This window comes from Lates calcarifer, linkage group LG12 (genome assembly GCF_001640805.2).
Source record: "Lates calcarifer isolate ASB-BC8 linkage group LG12, TLL_Latcal_v3, whole genome shotgun sequence".
Classification (NCBI taxonomy): Eukaryota; Metazoa; Chordata; class Actinopteri; family Centropomidae; genus Lates; species Lates calcarifer.
In genome coordinates this window covers 22,599,875-22,620,706 of record NC_066844.1, presented here as the reverse complement: position 1 = coordinate 22,620,706, position 20,832 = coordinate 22,599,875, and the positions used below count along the sequence as shown (strand labels likewise).

The 20,832-nt window shown below is 41.1% G+C and overlaps 1 protein-coding gene across 3 annotated transcripts in view; it reads left to right on the top strand.

Annotated features, from left to right (window-relative positions):
• srgap3 (SLIT-ROBO Rho GTPase activating protein 3) overlaps positions 1-16,851 on the top strand; it is a 73,869-nt gene extending 57,018 nt beyond the window's left edge. For 2 of the 3 annotated variants that reach the window (XM_018681322.2, XM_018681323.2), the window contains exons 8-23: positions 395-616; positions 785-886; positions 1,690-1,887; positions 2,164-2,248; positions 4,307-4,334; positions 5,279-5,381; positions 6,376-6,436; positions 7,067-7,144; positions 7,234-7,368; positions 7,908-8,013; positions 8,688-8,915; positions 9,142-9,215; positions 11,393-11,573; positions 11,800-11,949; positions 12,036-12,351; positions 13,056-16,851. In XM_018681322.2, the coding sequence (XP_018536838.1) occupies positions 395-616; positions 785-886; positions 1,690-1,887; positions 2,164-2,248; positions 4,307-4,334; positions 5,279-5,381; positions 6,376-6,436; positions 7,067-7,144; positions 7,234-7,368; positions 7,908-8,013; positions 8,688-8,915; positions 9,142-9,215; positions 11,393-11,573; positions 11,800-11,949; positions 12,036-12,351; positions 13,056-13,502 (2,514 nt within the window). In that variant the 3' untranslated portion in view covers positions 13,503-16,851. Of the gene's footprint in view, positions 1-394; positions 617-784; positions 887-1,689; positions 1,888-2,163; positions 2,249-4,306; positions 4,335-5,278; positions 5,382-5,871; positions 5,903-6,375; positions 6,437-7,066; positions 7,145-7,233; positions 7,369-7,907; positions 8,014-8,687; positions 8,916-9,141; positions 9,216-11,392; positions 11,574-11,799; positions 11,950-12,035; positions 12,352-13,055 lie in introns of all 3 variants that reach the window. The other variant, XM_051074667.1, reaches the window with a different exon arrangement.
• Positions 16,852-20,832: the final 3,981 nt, after the last annotated feature.

Below are 20,832 nucleotides of genomic sequence, written 5' to 3'. Positions count from 1 at the left end.
GGGATCTAGTCCATGAACTAGGTCTGAACATGAAAGAAGACATTCAAACTAACAGACTTTACAACTCAGATTTGCACTTTCACACTCTTTCTCACTCCCTAATAAATGTATTTAAATTTGTCAAGTTGGAGAGCAACTTAATATCCGCTGAGTGTTTTGCTTTTAATGTCCTCCTTCCCCTTTCCAACCTCCCATCCTGCTGCAGTGATGTAGCAGTGTGGTCAGTACACTGTGACATCACTGTTGCAGTTACAGGTGCAACAGAGCACGTGTTTGACCACTGTTTTTCTGCTTGATGTTGTTCCTGATTTCTATTTTATCATTCTATCTCCACATTTTAAAAAGGGTGTTTTGTTTGTTTGTTTGGTTATTTAAAGTATTTTTATCTCTGTAGTGCTGTGACCTCGGCTACCACGCCAGCTTGGCCCGCACCTTCAGGACCTACTTATCTGCAGAGTACAACTTGGAGACATCACGCCACGAGGGACTGGATATCATAGAGAATGCGGTGGACAACCTGGACTCCCGCAGTGACAAGCACAAGATCATGGATATGCATAACCAGGTGTTCTGTCCTCCGATGCGCTTTGAGTACCTGCCACACATGGGAGATGAGGTGAGATGCTTTAAATGCTACAGCGCTCATTAAAGATTTGTTTCTGTTACCACTGACTGAGGTTTTGTTTTTTTTTTGTTGTTTTACAGAGTAGCTCATTAGTTTCAGATGGATCTGTTTTGTCTCTTCTAACCCATGTGTCTTCCTTATCCTCCTCCTCCTCCTCAGGTGTGCCAGGTGAGCGCCCAGCAGCCTGTCCAGACTGAACTCCTGATGCGCTACCACCAACTGCAGTCTCGCTTAGCTACGCTAAAGATTGAGAATGAGGAGGTGAGGATTTATGATGGCTCTGTGTCTGTCCTGCACCACCAACCCCCTCACCTTCAGCCCTGCCCCTCCTCCCCAAAAAACAGAAAGCCCTTTCTCATTTTCCCCAGAGCCAAGTGGGAGGGCCACATCACCATCTGTTCTCATTGCAATTACTCTCCAATGACCCTTGCTCTGCGGGAGCTGAGAATATATTTAGATTATCACAGTGCCAATGTTGTGTTTTCTGTGATGTTATATATGAAATTGTCTGTTTTATGATGAAGAGATGCCTTTCTCATTAAGACCCACTGACAAAAAGGTGCAAATGGAGGTAATAATAACTGAGGGCTAATAGACTTGCATGTACCAATGGCTCTGCCTCTTCTCTGTCTCCCCGTGTCTCATGCTCTGGAGTATAATGGACGAGCCGTGCCATCGCTGGAAATTAGCTTTATCAATCTCAGCCCTAAACAAAAAGCCTCCTTCAGTAATTTCACATCCAGTTTGTATCTTTGTCAGGCAGTCTTCATTTTCAGCTCTGAGGCTGATGTATGACTAACCTGCGGGTTGTTCTGCGCTCATGCCCTGATGCTGCTTGGTGTCATTTCATTGCAGTCCAAGGTCATTTATTGTTCAGAGGTCAATTTGTCTTTGATATAAATATGCTAGTGCTGCAAATGACTCACTCACTCTTGCCCTTGAAAATGTCATCACTTGCTTCTGTTCAATCAACTGCTTGGAAAAAACATAGCCTTCACTCTGATGAAAAGGGAAAAATGTAAGATATGATGCTTCATTTGTCATCTTCTCCCACATCTGTGCAGGTGAGAAAGACCTTGGATGCCACCATGCAGACACTGCAGGACATGCTGACGGTGGAGGACTTTGACGTGTCGGATGCCTTCCAACACAGCCGCTCCACTGAATCCATCAAATCTGTGGCGTCCGAGTCCTACATGAGCAAGCTCAACGTAGCCAAGAGGAGGGCGAACCAGCAGGAGACGGAAATGTTCTACTTTTCAGTGAGTTTTGTGTCAATTTTGATCTTTCTATCAGTCCCGAACTGTCAGTGGCTGCTGGGGGCCTGCCTGCAATGAACTCTGGCTTTGCACTGTTTTTCAAAATGAAGCCGTCACTCATCATTTCCTCATACTCTGAAAATAAAAATTAAATTAAAACTAGAACAGATTGAATTTATGCTGATTTGAAGCGTCACTGAATTGTTTGACTGGGCTCGTGTTACACTGGATTAGTGCTACTCTTCACTCATTGCTGCCCTCGTCTCCCTGTCTGTCTAGAAATTCAAAGAGTACCTGAATGGCAGTAACCTCATCATTAAGCTGCAGGCCAAGCATGACTTGCTGAAGCAGACACTTGGTGAAGGTAAGGAGCCTTTTCTCTTCATCTGTCTTTGGTATCTCTGGTGTGTTTTAATGGTGTCTGCCTGACCTAGTGTTTCGTCCTGTAATTATGACCCACAGAATCCTGCCATAGCTCTATAAAATCACTGCCTTCGGGGGCCATAGTGGTGCAGGTCTTATCTAACAAGCAGCAGGGAATGAAGTTTAGGAGGCTACAATGAGATTTTTGGAGGACACCAGGAAGGAAATAGGAAATGAGAGTTGATATTCAAATGGAAAACTATCACAACAAAAGCAGACCACATCTACTCTGAGGCATCCATTCCCCTTCCTACTTATCTCCACTGGCGAAAGCATTATCCTGTTAGTCTCTATATGATGTAGCCGCAGGGAGGGTTTCCATTTCCAGGCTGTAAGAGGAAAGACTTCCCTCATCCCCTCCCTTCCCCAGGGGTCCCCTTGTCACCTCAGCCGTGAACAGTTTACGCCCAATCAATCAGCAGGATCAGGCCCAAGCCCATTTCTGCAGCTGCTCCTGCATCAGTTCACCTAATAGAAAAGGGCATCAGGCGCAGACAGCTGAGGCCTTGCAAGAACACATGAATATTTCCAGATTTCACACTTTGGATTCATTCAAGTCCCTGCTTAATCATTTATTTTGCTTTGTCGAGCGTTAAGCGTCCTTGTGATTCCGTCTGAGCACTGTGGCAAGCAACCAGCAGCGTGCTGTGACGCTCCTAAACACTATCATTATAGTTCATATCAATATCTTCGGACAGATCTGTTTGTTTGTCCATGGCGGTGCAGCTGAGAGAGCTTACGAACACGGCATATGGCGTCTCCAGGTACACACCCATGTTTAATTATTCAGGTGATCAATCAGGCCTGAGTCGTGCTCATTAGCTCGTTGCTTCACACCCAAAATAGCGTGTTTGTGTGCGTGCGTGGTTGTGTGTGAGCACAACAGAGGGAACAAGATGAGACCGGTGAGTGCCACATGGCGTTTACATCTTGCTGCATGTATTAATAAAAACATAATGTCAAGCTTTGGCACGACAAGATGGTGCTAGGATGTCTGCCAGCCCTTGTTTTCTCAGATAAGGAGGCACCAATTCCCTTGTTCAACGAATTTGATTTGTACTTGTCAGCTTTTATGATTACAGAAAAGATATATCCTCTGTCACTCCAGCGCTTGGATATGAAATTAGGCTGATGTTTTTTTTTTTTGTTTTTGCTCATGCTTGAGAGACACAGTGTAATTTTGAGGTTGGGTGGTCAGAGGTAGATGGGGGCTATCACTCAGAGCAATGATGTCTGGGAAACGTGCTGTTGTTTCTTCACATGAATGCTCCAGAGACCTTGTCCCATCTGCCAGAATGATGTGTTGAGAAATGGGTTAGCCTTTGCTCTTTCTGTCCATTGTTAGGTAGTGTAAAGAAATAATGTTGGAATGCTTTGGTGCCATTGTTGCTTTTTTTGTACATTGACTCCCTTCCAGTTCATAATCCAATCACTGCTGGACAAAGACACACTCTCCATAAGGAAACATTGGGCTGTCTTTGATTTGGCCTCATTAACTAATCTGTGGTATTCTATCATAGGATGTCTATTATCATATGCAGAAAAATAAACTCCCTTGTATCTTCTATCCAAGGTTGTGGCTAAGTTGGTGACTTTGCAGAATGTGTCCATAGAAATTCTCAGTGTATAGGCCTATACCATGTGTGTGTGTTGTTGGAAACCCATAACAAAAGGCTCAGTGAGCCAGCACAGACATTGTTCAGTGTCAACACTGATGGACCTCTCTCCTCCCTAACATACATACTCTGCAGCCGCCAGCCCCTTTTCTTTATTCTGAGAGGAGGCCTGTAACCCCACAGGGTCCTCTGGGTCCCCTAAGGGTTCCGTGACGACCGCTCAATGGCTTTGTCCAATGAATGGCCTTAACGCTGCTCCATTCATCTCTCCTTCAATGGTCATGTTGTCTCTCATCAAACCCCTCTCTGAGGCTGGACACTGGAGTCTGAATAATATGTACCATAAAGATAATACATGTCCCTCTTGTGTTTTTTTTCCACAGGGGAAAGGGCAGAGTGTGGAACTACAAGGTAAGATCTCCTTTGATAAGTGAACTGTTTCTGATCCCTGTCTCTCAGCCACAAAGCACCTGCTTATTCCATTCATGTCAGACCAAAAATATTTCATTCTGCTGTTGAATAGAAAAGGCAAACACACGTCAGTAATTTTTGGAAAACCTTAACAGGAAAAACTAATTAAAAATATATTATTTTAATGAATATTCTAAATATTGTATATTAGATCATATTGCATTGCCCAAAAAAAGCACATATTGCCAGTACTTTGCAGTTGCATTTGTCCCTCATCACAGATCTTCCTGAACATACTGTTATTGTGACTTCTTTGATAAAAGATTCCTATAAATATTTAAAGAACTTTAAGCTGCATCTTGCTGCACTTATCAAGATAAATTGTTCTTATACATGTCTGCATGGTTGCAAGTGTATATACGCATGGTTTTATAATGTTAGATAAAGCATTTTCTGCATTTTTTTGGCATTTTGATATGTATTATTAATAGAATAACATAGGAATAAATGTAATTGTATTTTTAGAGTGGAATCATGTAAGTTTCAGCAGAATTAATATGCCTTGTATTAGTATATGGTGTGCTTGGATTGCTAGCTCCACAAGTATTAACTGGTGGACTTGATTTCATGAGCCTTGTTTTTAATGTCCATTAATCTGTGCCTTGTGTTTTAATGAGTCAGGAGCCAGGCCTCAACTCCAACCACTGACTAGTGATTTAAGAACCGACTTATCTGACTCTAATGATAAAACACCTCTTTAATCAAATGTTTCACTTTGGATTTCCCTCAACCTTTAAATGAAGATTCTTGAATTTTTCCATTGAAGATTTTTTTTCACTGCTCTGTTTTAGCGACTGTTTTTTCATACCTGCTTTTGAACCACATCTGGCTCTACAGTTTCACAAAATACAGTGTTTTTGTTCCCTTTGTCCATCATTTCCCAGGCCCCCCACCCTTCCCCCCAAACCACAGAAAATGCGGAAGCCTAGGCCACGCTCCACGTATAACCATAAGCTGTTTAACGGCAATATGGAGACCTTCATCAAGGTACCCTCTGGTGGTGGTGGTGTTTGACTGAGCGGCCCCTGTGGAAGGCAGCTAGAGCCTTTGCTCTCATTCTCTTCCTCACTTTGGCCTTCTGTTCCTTCCTCTTCCAGCTGCCCTTGATCATGATATAACGCCTCTGTTTAACCTCTAATCCTCCTCCTCCCTTCCGTGATTCCGCCAGTGCAGACAGACAGAGCGGCAGTCAGCTGTCTCTTCATTCCCCCTCCAAGAACGATTTACCATCTTCAGCTTTATTTCTAAATCCAGTCAGTCTATGGATGACTGAGAGGCAGAGACAGCAGTGGGGTCTGCTTTGTCCCTCGCTGCACCCAATCCATTACTGCATCTCTATAGCCTTCCTCTTGCCAGTCCCTGTGCTTAGCCTTCTTTAACCTCCAGAGGTCTCATTCATCATCTTAGCTTTTCTAACTTTGTGCTTCTCTGCCCTCTCTTCCTCTGCTTCTCTGTGCTTTGCTGCTTTCTGTCCCAGAGGAAGAAGGAATGCCCGTACCCGCATTCAGGTACCTCTTGCTAGAGTATATAGGTCAGGGCACAAGGCAAACTAACTAAAACTATTGGACTAATAGTAGTAATTTACTTGTTACTGCTTCAGCTTCACATGCATGCTGCTGGTTTCCTGTCTGTATTCTGAAGCATTAGGTTATTAATAACAGTTGCTTGTATTTTATTTTTATTGTTTGTTTTATGCTCCCCATGAGACTTGTGTAACAAAATATTTATGATCCTTTTTTTTTCTTTATGTGGTGAGATGTAGCATTAGGCTGCTCCTGTATTGCATCTCTTTTGTTAATATAAACTACAATTGGGGATTTGTTATTCATACATATTCCAAGGTTTGCTGTTTTATACCTTATCAAGACATTATATAATTAAATAGCAGTATAAAAGTCACATGTTGTTGTTGTCTCTTAGTTATGTGTTTTTTCTTGCCTTGTCTCTGTTTTTTATATTTTTCCACATTATTTAATTTCAGGATTCAGGTCAACCAATTCCACTTGTTGTTGAAAGCTGTATCCGATACATCAATTTATACGGTAAGTCCAACCCCACGTTTCTGTGATCACTACTTCTGAGTGAAAGGTCAGAAAGAAAAAGAAAGCAAACCCTGAAGTCCTTTGAAAACTGCTTCAGCCTCATAAGAAGTGACAGCAGCTGTTGGACGAGGCAATCTATTTCCACAAATAGCCGCAGGTACAGAGACTGACCTGCTCTGCTCTGCACCTCCGTCTCCAAGGTGCTCAGCTGCCTGCCAGTGATATGACAGGCTCATAACAATAGATCACACAGGGAGAATTTTGAAAGTCCCGTTGGTCTTTGTTTAGTCAGTTCATCCACCCTCCCACCATTTTTTTTATGACTCCTCCCTGTCTACCTTCACATCTGTCTTCAGCTCATTGCTGTTGCCTGCAGGCCTTTCCCCTGGATCTGGACCTAATGAAACTCCAGAAAACTGATTAGGAGCCCTCTAACTGAAACCATATGCCACAGCCTCACTGAGGGGCCCTCTCTTGGAAAAATACGCATCTCCCTTTATGACTAGATTACATTTCCTGCCCTGTGTTATGTGTTTCCAATGGGCTTTCATGAAGCTGGCACTGGGGTTTGGAGATAATGGTGGGTAGCGTAACTCTGAATCTGTAAATTCTGGGTTGTGTTTCTTTCAGGGTTGCAGCAGCAAGGCATATTTCGCGTGCCAGGATCACAGGTGGAGGTCAATGATATTAAAAACTCATTTGAGAGAGGTGAGTCAAAGGCTGATGGCTTTATATATTCCTTGTTTTCAGCTCATCAAATACCATTACTGAAAGCATAAATATTTTTCTTAAATAAGGTGAAGATCCCTTGATTGACGACCAGAATGAGCATGACATTAACTCAGTGGCAGGAGTGCTGAAGCTGTATTTCAGAGGACTGGAGAACCCTCTCTTCCCAAAGGAGCGCTTCCTGGATTTCATCTCTACCATCAGTGAGTCATGCACAACAGAAAACATTCAAAGCAATCACCACTGTGACTGGACTGGTCAAACAGAAAAGAGAAAACACACCTTGCAGCTACAGTTTTACTGTAGAGGAGAAAGGCATGCAGTGCAGCACATGGAAGCAATCTTAACACCAGGGCTCTCTGCCTGATAGTTAACAGAAAGCCAGTAGGAAGAGGAGAGTGTGGGTCACATCAGTTTGCTGTGTACAAGTTCACCGCACAGTCATTTCCCCGCCTTTTCTAATAGTTCGATCATTCAGTTCGCTGTAGGGGTCTGATGAAAGGCAGGAGGGGGCATCTATTAAAGTGTCAAGTAACAGTTTTCAGAGTCTCCTCTGCCTTTTTAATTTAGCTTTGTAGCCTCACTTTGATCAGTCGTCCATGCTGGATTCTGGTTTATACTGTGTTTTAGTGGGCAGTGTTGTTAAAGGCTCAGTGCCCATATACAGTATATAAAATTTTAAAAGCTATACTTGTCCTCCGTTTGTCACAGTGTAAACAAACCTCTGCCCTCTGTGTTTCAGAACTGGAGTCTGGAGCTGAGAGAGCACATCACATCCAGCAGATTATTGTGACTCTTCCTCGGACCATCATAATCGTCATGAGATACCTGTTTGCTTTTCTCAATCAGTGAGTTTGTGCTGATTCTCATTCCCATAGCTCTTGTCATGCAAAGAATGGTATACATATCCATATATCTTTGATTAACCATAAGAGACATTATGACATTGAATTTTACATGTAAATGTACGGTAATTCTACTGGGGGAAGTCCATGTTATGAATATATTGACTATCAGATAAAGACAGAACAGCTACAGTCAGGTTGAAATGCTAGATCCAAATATACGTTAAAAAAAAAACCTTTGATTTATTTCTTCATTTGTCTACAGTGTCTTAGAAGCTATTCAGAGCCTGGGAAACTCATACCTCACTGAAGTAGTATACCTGTCCTCTGATAATGGATGTTATTAATGCTCATTTTACTGCGTTTGCCTGCAGAACAAAGAGTTTGATTTCATACCCCAGGTTACACTCCACTCTCCTGTACCCCCTTCATTGTTATAGCTGTTTCCAGCTGTGGCCTGATTGCATAGCTGCAGCTGGTTGATAATATGCAAAGACTGATTATGACTTCCTCTTGCAGCACCAAATGATTTAGTTAACCGGAGTGGGTTGTGGCATGTACTGGCTAAGTTGATTTGTTGAAGTCTGAACTCAGTGCAGCCAACACAGGATTGCAGTGTTATGACTCCCAAACTGATAAATACGTCTTTTAATGCACGATTCTTTCCTGTCTCTCAGTCTCTCCCAGTACAGCGACGAAAACATGATGGATCCATACAATTTAGCTATCTGCTTTGGTCCAACACTGATGCCCATCCCAGATGGCCAGGATCCTGTAGCGTGCCAGGCGCATGTTAACGAGGTCATCAAGACCATCATCATCCACAATGAAGTCATCTTTCCCAGTCAACGTGAGCTGGACGGCCCAGTGTATGAGAAGTGCATGACTGGCGGGGAGGAGTACTGGTGAGTACTGGCTAGACCAGTTGGTAAACATATGAATAGAGTGAAATGCAGTCTCAATCATGTTAAGACTGTATATCTGTCAGCTGAGATATGTATTGAGCTTAAGACGGACCTGTGATCTTTTATCAGCTAATCACCCACTTACACGTGCTTATTGTTCATAAACCAAATATTTGCTCCATTATCTACACATTAGTGACTTTTCACTTTCCATGTCCTCATGCAGTGACAGCCCTCACAGTGAACCAGGAACTATTGACGAGGCAGATAATGGAACTGAGCCACACACAAGTGACGAAGGTCAGTACATAATAGTAGCCATTTTTCTTGTATTTTTTTTATAAACGTTTGTTATCATCCAGCTTTTAGCTGTGGTAGTGGCATGTCTCAAGGGATGGCAAAGCTGGCCTATCGATTGGTCCAAATCTTTCAGCATCTAATTGACACAAAATTAGACACAGACACTCAGGGTCCCCACAGGACGAACCACACTGACTGTAGTGATCCCCTGACCTTACCTCTAGCACCATCCTCAGGTCAAAATTTACATTTATCCAATACTTTAGTTCATGACTAAATACCTGCAAAAGTAATGACATTCCTATCAGCCTCTGTAGCTGTACTTTGTGTTTAATGGTAATTAGGATTTGTTAGCATGCTAACACACTAAACTAAGATGGTGAACATGAAACATACTGTACCTACTAAACATTTCAGCACTGTTATTGTGAGCATGTTAGGTCAAACCGCCACTGTGCTTAAATACAGCCTCACAGAACCGCTGGCATGACTGTAGACTCTGCAGGCCATATTTTCAGATTTACTGCATATAATGTTAGTAGCCATGTGAACTTTGGATCTTGCCTGTGTGCTCTGTACTCAAGATCAGAGCCTCTACTTTCTCTGATAATATACAATTACACTCAAGTTTGCACACACAAGTATAGTAAGTAAGTAGAGAAAATATGAAAAAAAACATTTTGACAGATCCTGATGTCTAGTTGTTTGATCATTTGAAGAGAAGCATATCAAAGTAGCTCACATCTTGTCAATTAATTTTAATTGGATTTCACATGAGAAAATGTGTGATGTGATATTAGAAGTCTTTGTGGATGAGAAAACCTTAAGTACAGACTGACCTTTTTTATGAAGTGCTTTTGATTGAGAGGTGAGCGAGGTTTGGGCCGCACCAGCTTATGATCGCAAGGGCTTATGTGATGTTTGAAGCTGAAGGCAAGTTGAGTAAACAGTGTTGGCATGCAGCACTGCCTCTTTGATCCATCATTCTCTCTCTCTCTCTCTCTCTCTCTCTCTCTCTCTCTCTCTCTCTCTCTCTCTCTCTTTCTCTTTCTCTTTCTCTCACTCTGTGTGTGTGTGTGTGTGTGTGTGTGTGTGTGTGTGTGTCTGTGTGCCTCCTCTCTCTCCCTCTCTCTCTCTTCTCCCTCCCTCCCTCCCCCCTGCTTGCTCTTTGTTCAGTGTTAGTCAGCAATTCTCCTGGGACTTTCTCCTTTGTGCAGTATTTCCCCATTTCTCCTCTGAGCTTTGAATACATAACTGGGCCAGGCGCAGTAGCCAAAACACTGGTAATGCATACAATAATATCGCCTGTGCCTGTGTCAGTGAACAGTGAACAGACGGGTCTGTGAAGTGTGGAGTATGTTGGGTCAGACTGGGGTAACTCTATCTCACAGCTTCATCTGTGCTGTTGGCTGCGTCTGTAAGGAGTGCTGACCCTCTCTCTCTTTTCTTGCTCTTACTTGGAAAAGGGAACAAAGGCTTATTGCCTGCTGTAGGTTCTGCTCTTCTTGGCCTTACTACTGAGAGCCTTATGTGACATTATAAACTCTATGCACTGTAGTTTCTGCAGCAAGTTCAGTCAGACTCCTCTGGCAATAGTTCCGTTTTCATGTTAGAAACACAAGCGGATGTCGTTACATTAAGAACAAATCAGCCGAGCTGTGATGATGCTAACTTTACTCTTTCACCGTATAATTGAAGCCAAGTTTGAACAAAGCTGCTTTTCAACCTTATTTTCTCTAATTGTCCTCTTTAACATCCCTGCATCCCTCTGGTTTTCAAAATAAAACTGACAGGGACAGGGACTGCTCCTTGAGTGGGAGTTTTCTTGCTGAGAGCTGATTGACATTAACTGTAGAGTTTACTATGACTGACCCCTGCTGGTTGTCCTGTTGAAATGCACCACAAATATTTCTTCTAAATTTCAGACAAAACAAATATTTATCAGACTTGGTTTTTCCACACTATATGTTTAAACAATAATGTGTAATTGTCATATTGTCACTGCTCAATAATTATTTAGACTACAGTTAGATATTTAAAGCATGTGATTTAGCAACTTTTAAGTGCAGAATGTGAACACACACAAGTTTGTTTTCTTTCAGTTTCATAAAAGTGGGCTTTAAGCTTTTTGCTGATGTTGTTTTTAATATATTTTTTTGTCCATTTATCTTTTTTAGAGGTTGAACAGATTGAGGCCATTGCCAAGTTTGACTATGTGGGACGCAGTCCCAGGGAGCTGTCCTTCAAGAAGGGAGCCTCTTTGCTTCTGTATCACAGAGCGTCTGAAGACTGGTGGGAGGGCCGTCATAATGGTGTTGATGGTCTCATCCCACATCAGTACATTGTAGTGCAAGACCTGTGAGTAACAGCAGAATGTGTTTTAGTAGGTGATATTATTAGTATTTCCCTTTGTGATTCTAATCATTTTCGAGAGGTTAGTTACTTGACTTGAGTGACTCACCTCTTAAAAAGTCTACAGTAACTTAATAAATGTTAATATTACGTCACAAAATTCACTGTAAAATTGTAGGTGTACATTTACTTCACATGCATGCATTCACTACCAGTGTCTCTTTTCTTTCAGTGATGATGCTTTCTCAGATAACCTCAGCCAGAAAGCAGATAGTGAAGCGAGCAGTGGACCATTGCTGGATGATAAGGGTTCATGCAAAAATGACGTCCCATCACCATGTGAACAATCACCTGATTACAACTTTGGAGGAGTTATGGGGAGGTAGATGCTATTAAGAAAAAAACCCTCTCTTGTTTTAAAAGTTTGTACTGTTTCCTGTTTGACGCTTCAATGATCCCTTTATCCAGGGTACGGTTACGGTCTGATGGAGCTGCAATCCCGCGCCACCGGAGCGGTACAGATACCCACAGTCCAACTAGAATGGCTGACACGCCGCCACGAGCTGCAGCCTGTCCCAGCAGCCCCCACAAGGTGTCAATAAGCAAGGGTCGCATGGAGAGCCCAGAAAAGAGGCGCCTTGGTACCTTTGGCAGCGCAGGAAGCATCAATTACCCAGAGAGGAAGGCCTATCCTGAGGGTCATCCGCTGAGACCAGTGCCAGGGGCCACTCGTCACAGCAGCCTCGGGGACCACAAATCACTAGAGACTGAGGCTCTGGCTGAGGTGAGGCTTTGTCATCAACCTATGGCCTTTTCAATATCTCTACTCATGGTCTTTCATAACCTGAATGTGTTTGGCTCAATTTAAAATAAATGATAATAAACTTTACTGTAATGTCAGGGATGTTTAATAAGTGTAATGTTTCAGTTAGAAGCAGAACAGATGGTATTATTGTGGTATTATTTGTTTATATATTTCTGTTTGTTGACTCTGTGTTGTCAATACCAGACATCATATAAAGTTTCTGGCAATCTTAGCACATAAGCAGATTGGGTAGGTTTGGTAGAACAGAGCCAGACCCCCTGCTGTAGCTGTCAGTCTGTGAGCAGCAGCTGAGACCTGCAGTAAATGTCAGGGCCAGACTGCAGCTGGGCGATAGCACCTCAAGGACACAGAGGCCTGGAACTGAATAACAACTCCTCATCAGCTAATGACTGAAGCCATTAGGTCCAAACGCAATCAAACATGATGTTCGGTTTGTCCTTTAACTAGACTAGAACTGGTGTATAGTATATTGAAATAATAGTGACTTGATTTGAACCTGATGAGTATGTAAACAAACATACGGAACAGTTTATCTTAAATCTCACTATTTCCTGAGCAAAAGGTTTTTGATACTGATAAAGTAGCCCAGTAGAATAACGTAAAGGACTGTGCCAGTGGTTTACCATGTGTGATCAATTCTCCTCATCTTCATCATGTACTAGGACATAGAGAAGACTATGACTACAGCGCTCCATGAGCTACGTGAGCTGGAGCGACAGAACACTGTTAAGCAGGCTCCCGATGTGGTCCTGGACACCCTGGAGCCCATGAAGAACCCGGTTAGCTCAGAGCCTGGCAGTCCACTTCACACTATTATGATCCGTGATCCAGATGCAGCCATGCGCCGCAGCAGCAGCTCCACCTCAGAGATGATGACCACCTTCAAACCTGCTCTCTCTGCGCGGCTGGCCGGGGCTCAGCTACGCCCCCCACCCATGAGACCGGTGCGCCCCCCGCCAACGCAGCACCGCTCAAGCAGCTCCAGCTCCTCAGGAGTCGGCAGCCCAGCAGTAACTCCCACGGAGAAGATGTTTCCAAGTAACAATACAGCTGCCAGTTCTAATATAAATATGTCTGGCGATGCTGGGGATAAGTCTGGTACCATGTAGCAAAGGTGGAATCTGCTAGGTGGGGAGGTTGCAAAGCTTTCCAAGTGAGGGGAAAAGCTTACGGAAAATGGGTGCTGATGTGTGAAAAGCAGATACAGATATTTTCCTCTCTGTTTTCTGCCTGACTTAATCCATATATTCAGGAAGCTCCTGAAGCGAGCCCACAGTATGTTACCATGGTGATAAAGCGGCGGAAGGAGCTGAAGAGGTGCGATATCATAAAGCTCAACTCTCTTTGAAACTTGATTTAACTACAATAAATGTGTAGAGGAATACATATATTTCAGTTTTACCTCAATTTCAACAAAAAGAAATCTGTGGCCATGTTCTCGTTTCAGAGATACATTGAATGCAAGTGAAGCAATACTTGTGTGAAATTTGGTATTAATTTCTACCCAGCACACGCTGTCCAGCTGATGTTTCACTCACTTCTGCTGATGTGTATGAAACACCTCATCTGGACTAGTGTAGACATTCAGGCTAAAATACCATGTCTATTTATCATCAAGGTCATAGGCCTTACGGCTGTACATACAATATTACTTGAAGTTGCCATGCTTTCTGTTTGTACTATAATTCAGTGGATGTTCAGCAAAGTAACAACATAGTGACATTATATACTTCTGCATGCAGGGTTTGGAGAAATTAAGGAAAACATTAAAGACTTGCATCAGTGAGAGAAAATTTGTGACGATGCAGAGTTTTCTCATGTGGTCATTGTGAGCTTAAGATATTAGTCTGAAACCTAATTTTCAGTGATTAAAAATATCAAGTTTCAAGATGTTCAAATACATATGGGGACCTTACAGTGTTATATTTTAAGTATGCCATGTGTGTGGCTATTGGTACTCTAGATGTTTGTACCTGAGGTCATCCTGCTCACTGCTAAAGATAAAGGCATCCTGGCATGAGGATGATCTCTGAAGTCTTAGATGTTAGTAATCGGAACTTCACATTGCAAGTCATCCTCTACCATCACGTGCAGTAGGACAGACCCGACGTGGCTGTTTCCATGTCTTTTTCTACGTCCTCTATTTGAAATGCAGAAAACTAATGCATCAACTAATGTAGGAATCCTGTGGTAAACTTGTACATAATATATAGCTAGTAATTTTTTTAAGTGTTAATCTTGTACAGGCTAATACAAAAAAAAAGAAAAGGTGAAGGGTTGCTGTGAATGGCATTTGTAAAGAACATAAACCACCACTTTTTATCATCCTCAGTAAACTACAAACATATTCTTTGGCTGTGTAAAATGTAGATCAAATCATTTACCTTGTACTGTGTGCTTAGAATGCATTTGGTAATTGTACTGTAGAAAACTGATCGCTGTTGAGCAGACCACAAAGGCTGAATAAATGTTTTCTCCATTACGGTTTTTGACACACTTGCCCATTTTCACACAGTGCATAAAAACTTGAACCGCTGGAAACTGATTTGGGTGATTTTTATTATTGCATAAGAAACATTGAAAAGTACCCTCTGACAGTTCCCCTTTCCAGTTTAAGATGTGTTGCTCACTCAGAGGGACCCAAGAGTAGATGTTGTGACATACCGTTATCAAAGCCATCTCCTTGCTTCCTGCCTTCTCCTTATCTTTGTTGATAGATACAGTCATGCTCTGACCGATGGCCTATTTCTTGTTTCGTTGGAGGAAAACTAAATAAGAACATTTGGGTGTTTATATCTACTGTACCTCTTGTCATTCTGACAGATCTAGTCCAGAGACCTTGTTATCCGCATCCCAAACAGCCTGCTCTGTTCTGCATGTTTTGCGCTGTAATGTCTGACTCATATTATGCAGCAGTTAAACAATGGCTGTGTGTGGTGCCTTGCCTTGGTGAAATGCACAAATAATTTCAGGATTGGACTGTTTTTTTTTCTTCTTTTTTTAAGAAACGGGCCTTAACATTAATGAGGGGGGGGGGGGCAAATTAAGCCACTTGTAGCAGTTGCTAAAACAGAAGTGAAAGACGACTAACCATGCTTGACTGAGCAAAAGGAAACGTAAATATTAGCATGTAAACCAGGCACTGATTCCACTGTCAACTCTGCAGTCATTCTGTACACTCTGCAATGTTACTGAGGTACATGCTGCAAATTGAAAATATTTGCTTGTGGTCAGTGTATTGTTTGGTTTTTTATTTGTCACAGGCAGATATATAAATATCCACAGGGTGGGAGGATTCTTAAGAACAGAGATCTCCTGCAGCCAGATAAAAAAAGGCAATACAGCATTTCAAGTCATTCAGCGTAGTTACATCCTCTGCTGGTTTCTGCTGGTATTGCTTCTTGTGATGAACCAGTGGACACCATCACCTCATGTGGGCATTATGAGTGTGATATTCCGATCATCTGGTTCTTCCATGTAGTTCATCTTGTCTGTCCTGGTTACAGTTTTGCACCTGTTGAAATCTATGAAGATGAAAGCATATGTTTATTGAAATATGAAGAAAGCACACAATTTCAAAAGATGAAATTATCGTCATTATATTTAACTAGACTGTTTTTTTTAATTTATAGAGTGCAAGTGGGGCAGAAAATTTTGAGTGCCTTTTGTGCACAACATCAGTTTTTATTGGACTTTTATATTTACTTTTATATCTGTAATATGTTGTCTATTAGTTGTCATGTTTATTATAAACTGATGTTGCTTTTTTATCTTTACTTTCTATTGCTATTCACTCATCAAACCACCATAAGGAGTGCATTGTGTAAGGATATTCTTCTCTTGAATTACACAACAGTGATCATGAACTGCTTTCTGTGTTTGAGTGATCTCTGAAGACTAGGAGTTATAAAAACTACTGTACACACAATCTACTGGGAAAGTTCAGTAGAATCATCTCAGAATATTCTTTTCATCTTTTTCTTTTCCCTGTGAACTGCCTGTGCTGTGGTTGAGCCGTAGCTCTTGTCATTGAACTCCTTCCCTTTCAAAGAAAAATCATTGCAGTATTGTTGGCAACAGCGGGACGGATCCTTGATGTGTGGAGGTTACAAGGCAAGGCGCTCTCGTTTCCCCTACATGTGATGTTACACAGACATTTTCTTTCCTGGAATGTATGCTGAAATGGGTAACACAGTTTGTCTGCTGACATGGAACGACACGAGGTTGGTAGTTGGAAAAGAGCATCACGGCGAGAGCAGACTGAGCGCCTATCATGTTGCGGGGACTGGAGTGTGAGTTGCTGTCACACTGTTTACCTTCTCTTTAATTGTTTGTCTAGTGATGCTGTTTGTTGATGAGTGTCTGGTTGGTTGAAACCCTGTGATGTAATGTACACCATACCACTGACTGGATGTTGAAAACCCCCTGCGTCCAAATAAAACCATTATTGCTCTGTGATCTGCATCGTCTGAATGGTTTGTTTTTGACCTGTGGTGTCAGAAGGCTGAGATCCAGTTGTGAACAAAAGGCAAACCACATCAGAAAAACCAGAGTGATCCACCTTCTCGATTTGACTAACAATGCTTTGGATATAGGAAAACTTGCTGAAGCTAAGCAATAGCTTGATTAGTGAAAGAGATGTGTTTGCATCACTGGTAGACTGTAGCTAAGTACATTGAATCAAGTACTGTACAAAATGACAAATTTGAGAAGCTTGCACCTTACTTGAATGTTACTTATATTTTCACTGAGTGAACTATTGTACTTAACTATAGTTATTAGACAGCTTTTACTAGTTCCTTTACAGGTTAAGATTTTACATACAAAACCTGTGGTCATCTTATAAAAGATGACACCCTCTTACAGATTAAACAACCCAGAGGTATATATGTAGTTAAACTTTGAGAAAATTGAGAATGCCAGTTGCTGATTAATTCATCATTAGCAATAACTCAATAATGCAACACATGTGCAATGTAACAATTATATAGGCCATTCGTCTGCATAACAAGTACTTTTATTTTAATACTTCAAGTAAAGATAATGTGTCCTCTTCTTACTTTATGTAAGATTTTTAATGTTAGACACTTTTGTAATGGAGTGCTGGTGCAACAGTTGCTATGCAAAAGTTCTGAAAACTCTTTGGTTTCATTGGTTTCAGTGTGTAAAAATGTAACGAAAGGGAGACAAATAAAAGAAAGATTTGAAAACGTTATTGTTCATCATTATTCAACAGATATAATGTGGCAAAGCTAGGCAAAGGACATTTTTTTGTAGTGTCTTTTAACAATAAGCCAATGATTTACATGAGACACAAGTCAGACGTATGAAAAAGACCATGTACAGTTTAAAAACAGGCAATGACAAACGGAAAAGCTCAATTTAAAAGGAGGAGACACAAATGAAGAGATTCACATACATTGATAGCACTCATGAGACAGAGTCTGTAGTTCATTCTGTGGCCACATGATGGAGAAACTGCAGCAGAGAAAGTATTTGATGAACATGAGCTTTACATGTTGAATGTGTAGTCAGCACTCTATTGATTACTCTACAAGGATTAGGAATGAGCATTATAGTGATGGCTACACAGAGAACAGAGTTTTGCATATATTAGATGATTACATCTCGCTTTGAAATTGGCTTTCTAGTCTACTGGTCAGACAGCCAGCAGCTCACACTGACATAGCATTAACAAAATTCAATTTGTTCCACCTGAGAAACCCCTGGTAAACGAGAACATGTCAAACAAGAAACTGTGTTCACATTTTTCATTAGTCTGGAAAGTATTGCACTCGCTAACAAGTAAAGATCTACTGGAAGTGGGCTTAGGCTATGAGATCTGACACATTAAGTTATGAAGTCAATCTGGGATCTGATGCTGTGACGTCATGTTGTCTAAAATAATTCAGGACCAGTTGCAGGAGCAATTAGTTTTTCTCATAAGTGACTTAATTAAGTCTTAATAGTTGATGGAGTTTTGCCTTTACTAAGACTGAGGAACCATTAAGGAAGGAAAAGTGTGTGTGAGAAAGGGAGCAATGGTTATTAGAATGACATGAGAAAAGACGTGTTAAGTTACACTAATTACAATAACAGAAAAAAACACAACACTGACGTGTCTGTTTTCAGAGGGTGATGTATTCAGAAGCATACATCATTATCACATGATGGCTAAGCACATCTTTGACTCTCCCTGTTTAATGATTCTATTGTGCTGCATTACAAACATTCAAGGTTCCCCCCTCCCCCTTCCCTCCTGCCCCATATCTCCCACACCACATCTACCCAAATAACAGTTAGCACCATGCCGTATATTCCTGCTGACCTTAAGTGCTGTAAGAAACAACTCATGTGTGTGTTGGCTTTCAGCCATGAAAAAGTTGGTTTCACACAAAGATAATCTGGTGCATGATCTTATAAATTATTCAAATTACTTGTAAGGTAACAACAGAACTGGAACAAAATAAAGTGGCAACCAACAAATACACCTATAGTTACTTCCACTGGCATGGAAATTGTTTTATGCCTCTCTAGAATGAAGTATGCTTCATCAATGAAGAACAGATGCTACAGCTGGTTTGAAAAATAAGTTGCATAAGCCCTCTCCGGTGGCCTAATTTGGCTTCTCTTTCATTATAATTAATACGCAAATCAGAGCAAACTCATCAATAAAGAATAATTTCTTTGTGAGAGTCACCGCGAGCAAAATTATCATAACTTCCTTTTTCAGTCTTCACCTTTTCTGCCTTCAGCTGAGCTACATCAAAATAATTAATGGTGAAGCAGTCACACTCCCACATTAAAACCCCTTGAGGACCAGTGACAAGCTGCAGATCATTCATTTTCATAATCAGAATAAAACAATGTAAACAAATGGAAGTCACGCTTTATTTATTCCAAGTGTTTCCATGTTATATGAAGTATTTTAAAGCAAAAATAGCAGGCAATTATCATAAATGAGGGTGAACATTTTTACTTGCAGATGATACACAAGCTGAGACATAATGTATGAAGACAGAATGCTTACAGTATACTATTATACACAGTAGCATTTTAATAAGGACATTTTATTCAAATTATTCAATAGTTTCAAATGCAATTTCAACTGAAGTTTGTTTTGTGGTCAGCAAGCAGACAAACAAAATAATCAAAGCACAAAAATGCATAAGCACAGCCAAGATAATGGTCTGTTAATCTCCCTAATTATCTGGGAATTTGAGCAAAAATTGAAAAAAATAATTTAATCATGTTGTTATACTGAGGCAATCGGTAGAAAGATACTCATATTACTCTCCCAAGAAATGATTCTATGTCTGTTGTTCACATCTGCTCCATTGTCATCTGGAATTTCTTAATGTAATCTCAGTCTTCATCACAACAGTGTTCTTAGTTTAAGCTTTTTTTTTTATTTTGGCATTCAGACTTCACCCTACCAACCTACAAGCAGGTAGGGGTTTAGTGCCTTGCTCAAGGATACTTTGGCAAGATGCATAAAGGACCAAACCAGGTCCAGTTGAGAGAAAACCCAAACTAGATCAAGATGTTGTCTTCAGGAAAGAGACAAGGGATTTTTTTATGAAAAGATGAGAACATGAAGATTTTTCATTTTTCATATTTCGCCTGTCTCAGTGTGTCAGGCAGCAATCAGTACGCTGCAATCCCTAAATTACTTAATACTTCATGCTGTAGGGCAATCAATAATTTTTCTTTGATGCATTTTCATTAAAATTTCTGAAAACTCAGAGATCGGAACATCTTATCAGTTGCTGTACATTTATGATACACGGCGGCTTGCTTCATCAAGCCTGAATGGAAAAGACAGTCAAACAATCAGTCTTTCGAGGTTATGGGAGATGCCAACACCTCACCTTTGAATTCAGTGACATTTACAGCCATGCCTGTATCTTTGATGTGCAGGGATGCAGCAGGTTAGAGCATATACAGCATGCATAATAAATTAAACCCAAAGATGCAGAGCAAGTCAACCTGGTTGTTTTCATTGTTCATGCATATACCCTCACACAAATCACACCTGTGTGTGCATGCATGGTATGCAGTATGAATATACATAAATACATGAACATACATTGCATATTAAAGCTCTGCGTTCTTATCGTTACTTGTTTATATTTATTTATTATTTATTTTATTTATTTATATTATTCTGCAGTGGCATGCCAAATGTGGCTTTGCTCTTCTGACGGAACTTTGAAGTGAAGTTTTTGAAGAAGAGCAGCTCGGGGCAGAGCTGACCCTGCATTACCCATCAGTCTTTGATAGCATATGTGTTCATTTGACGCAAGTGAAAACAAATGACGCGATTAGTTACAGTTAGCTTTCATCTTACCATTATTTGTGGGTTAGGCAATTTTATTTGTTGCACCAATAATTAAATGTCTTAGTGATTACTTGATTGATTCGCTATGGATAATGCAA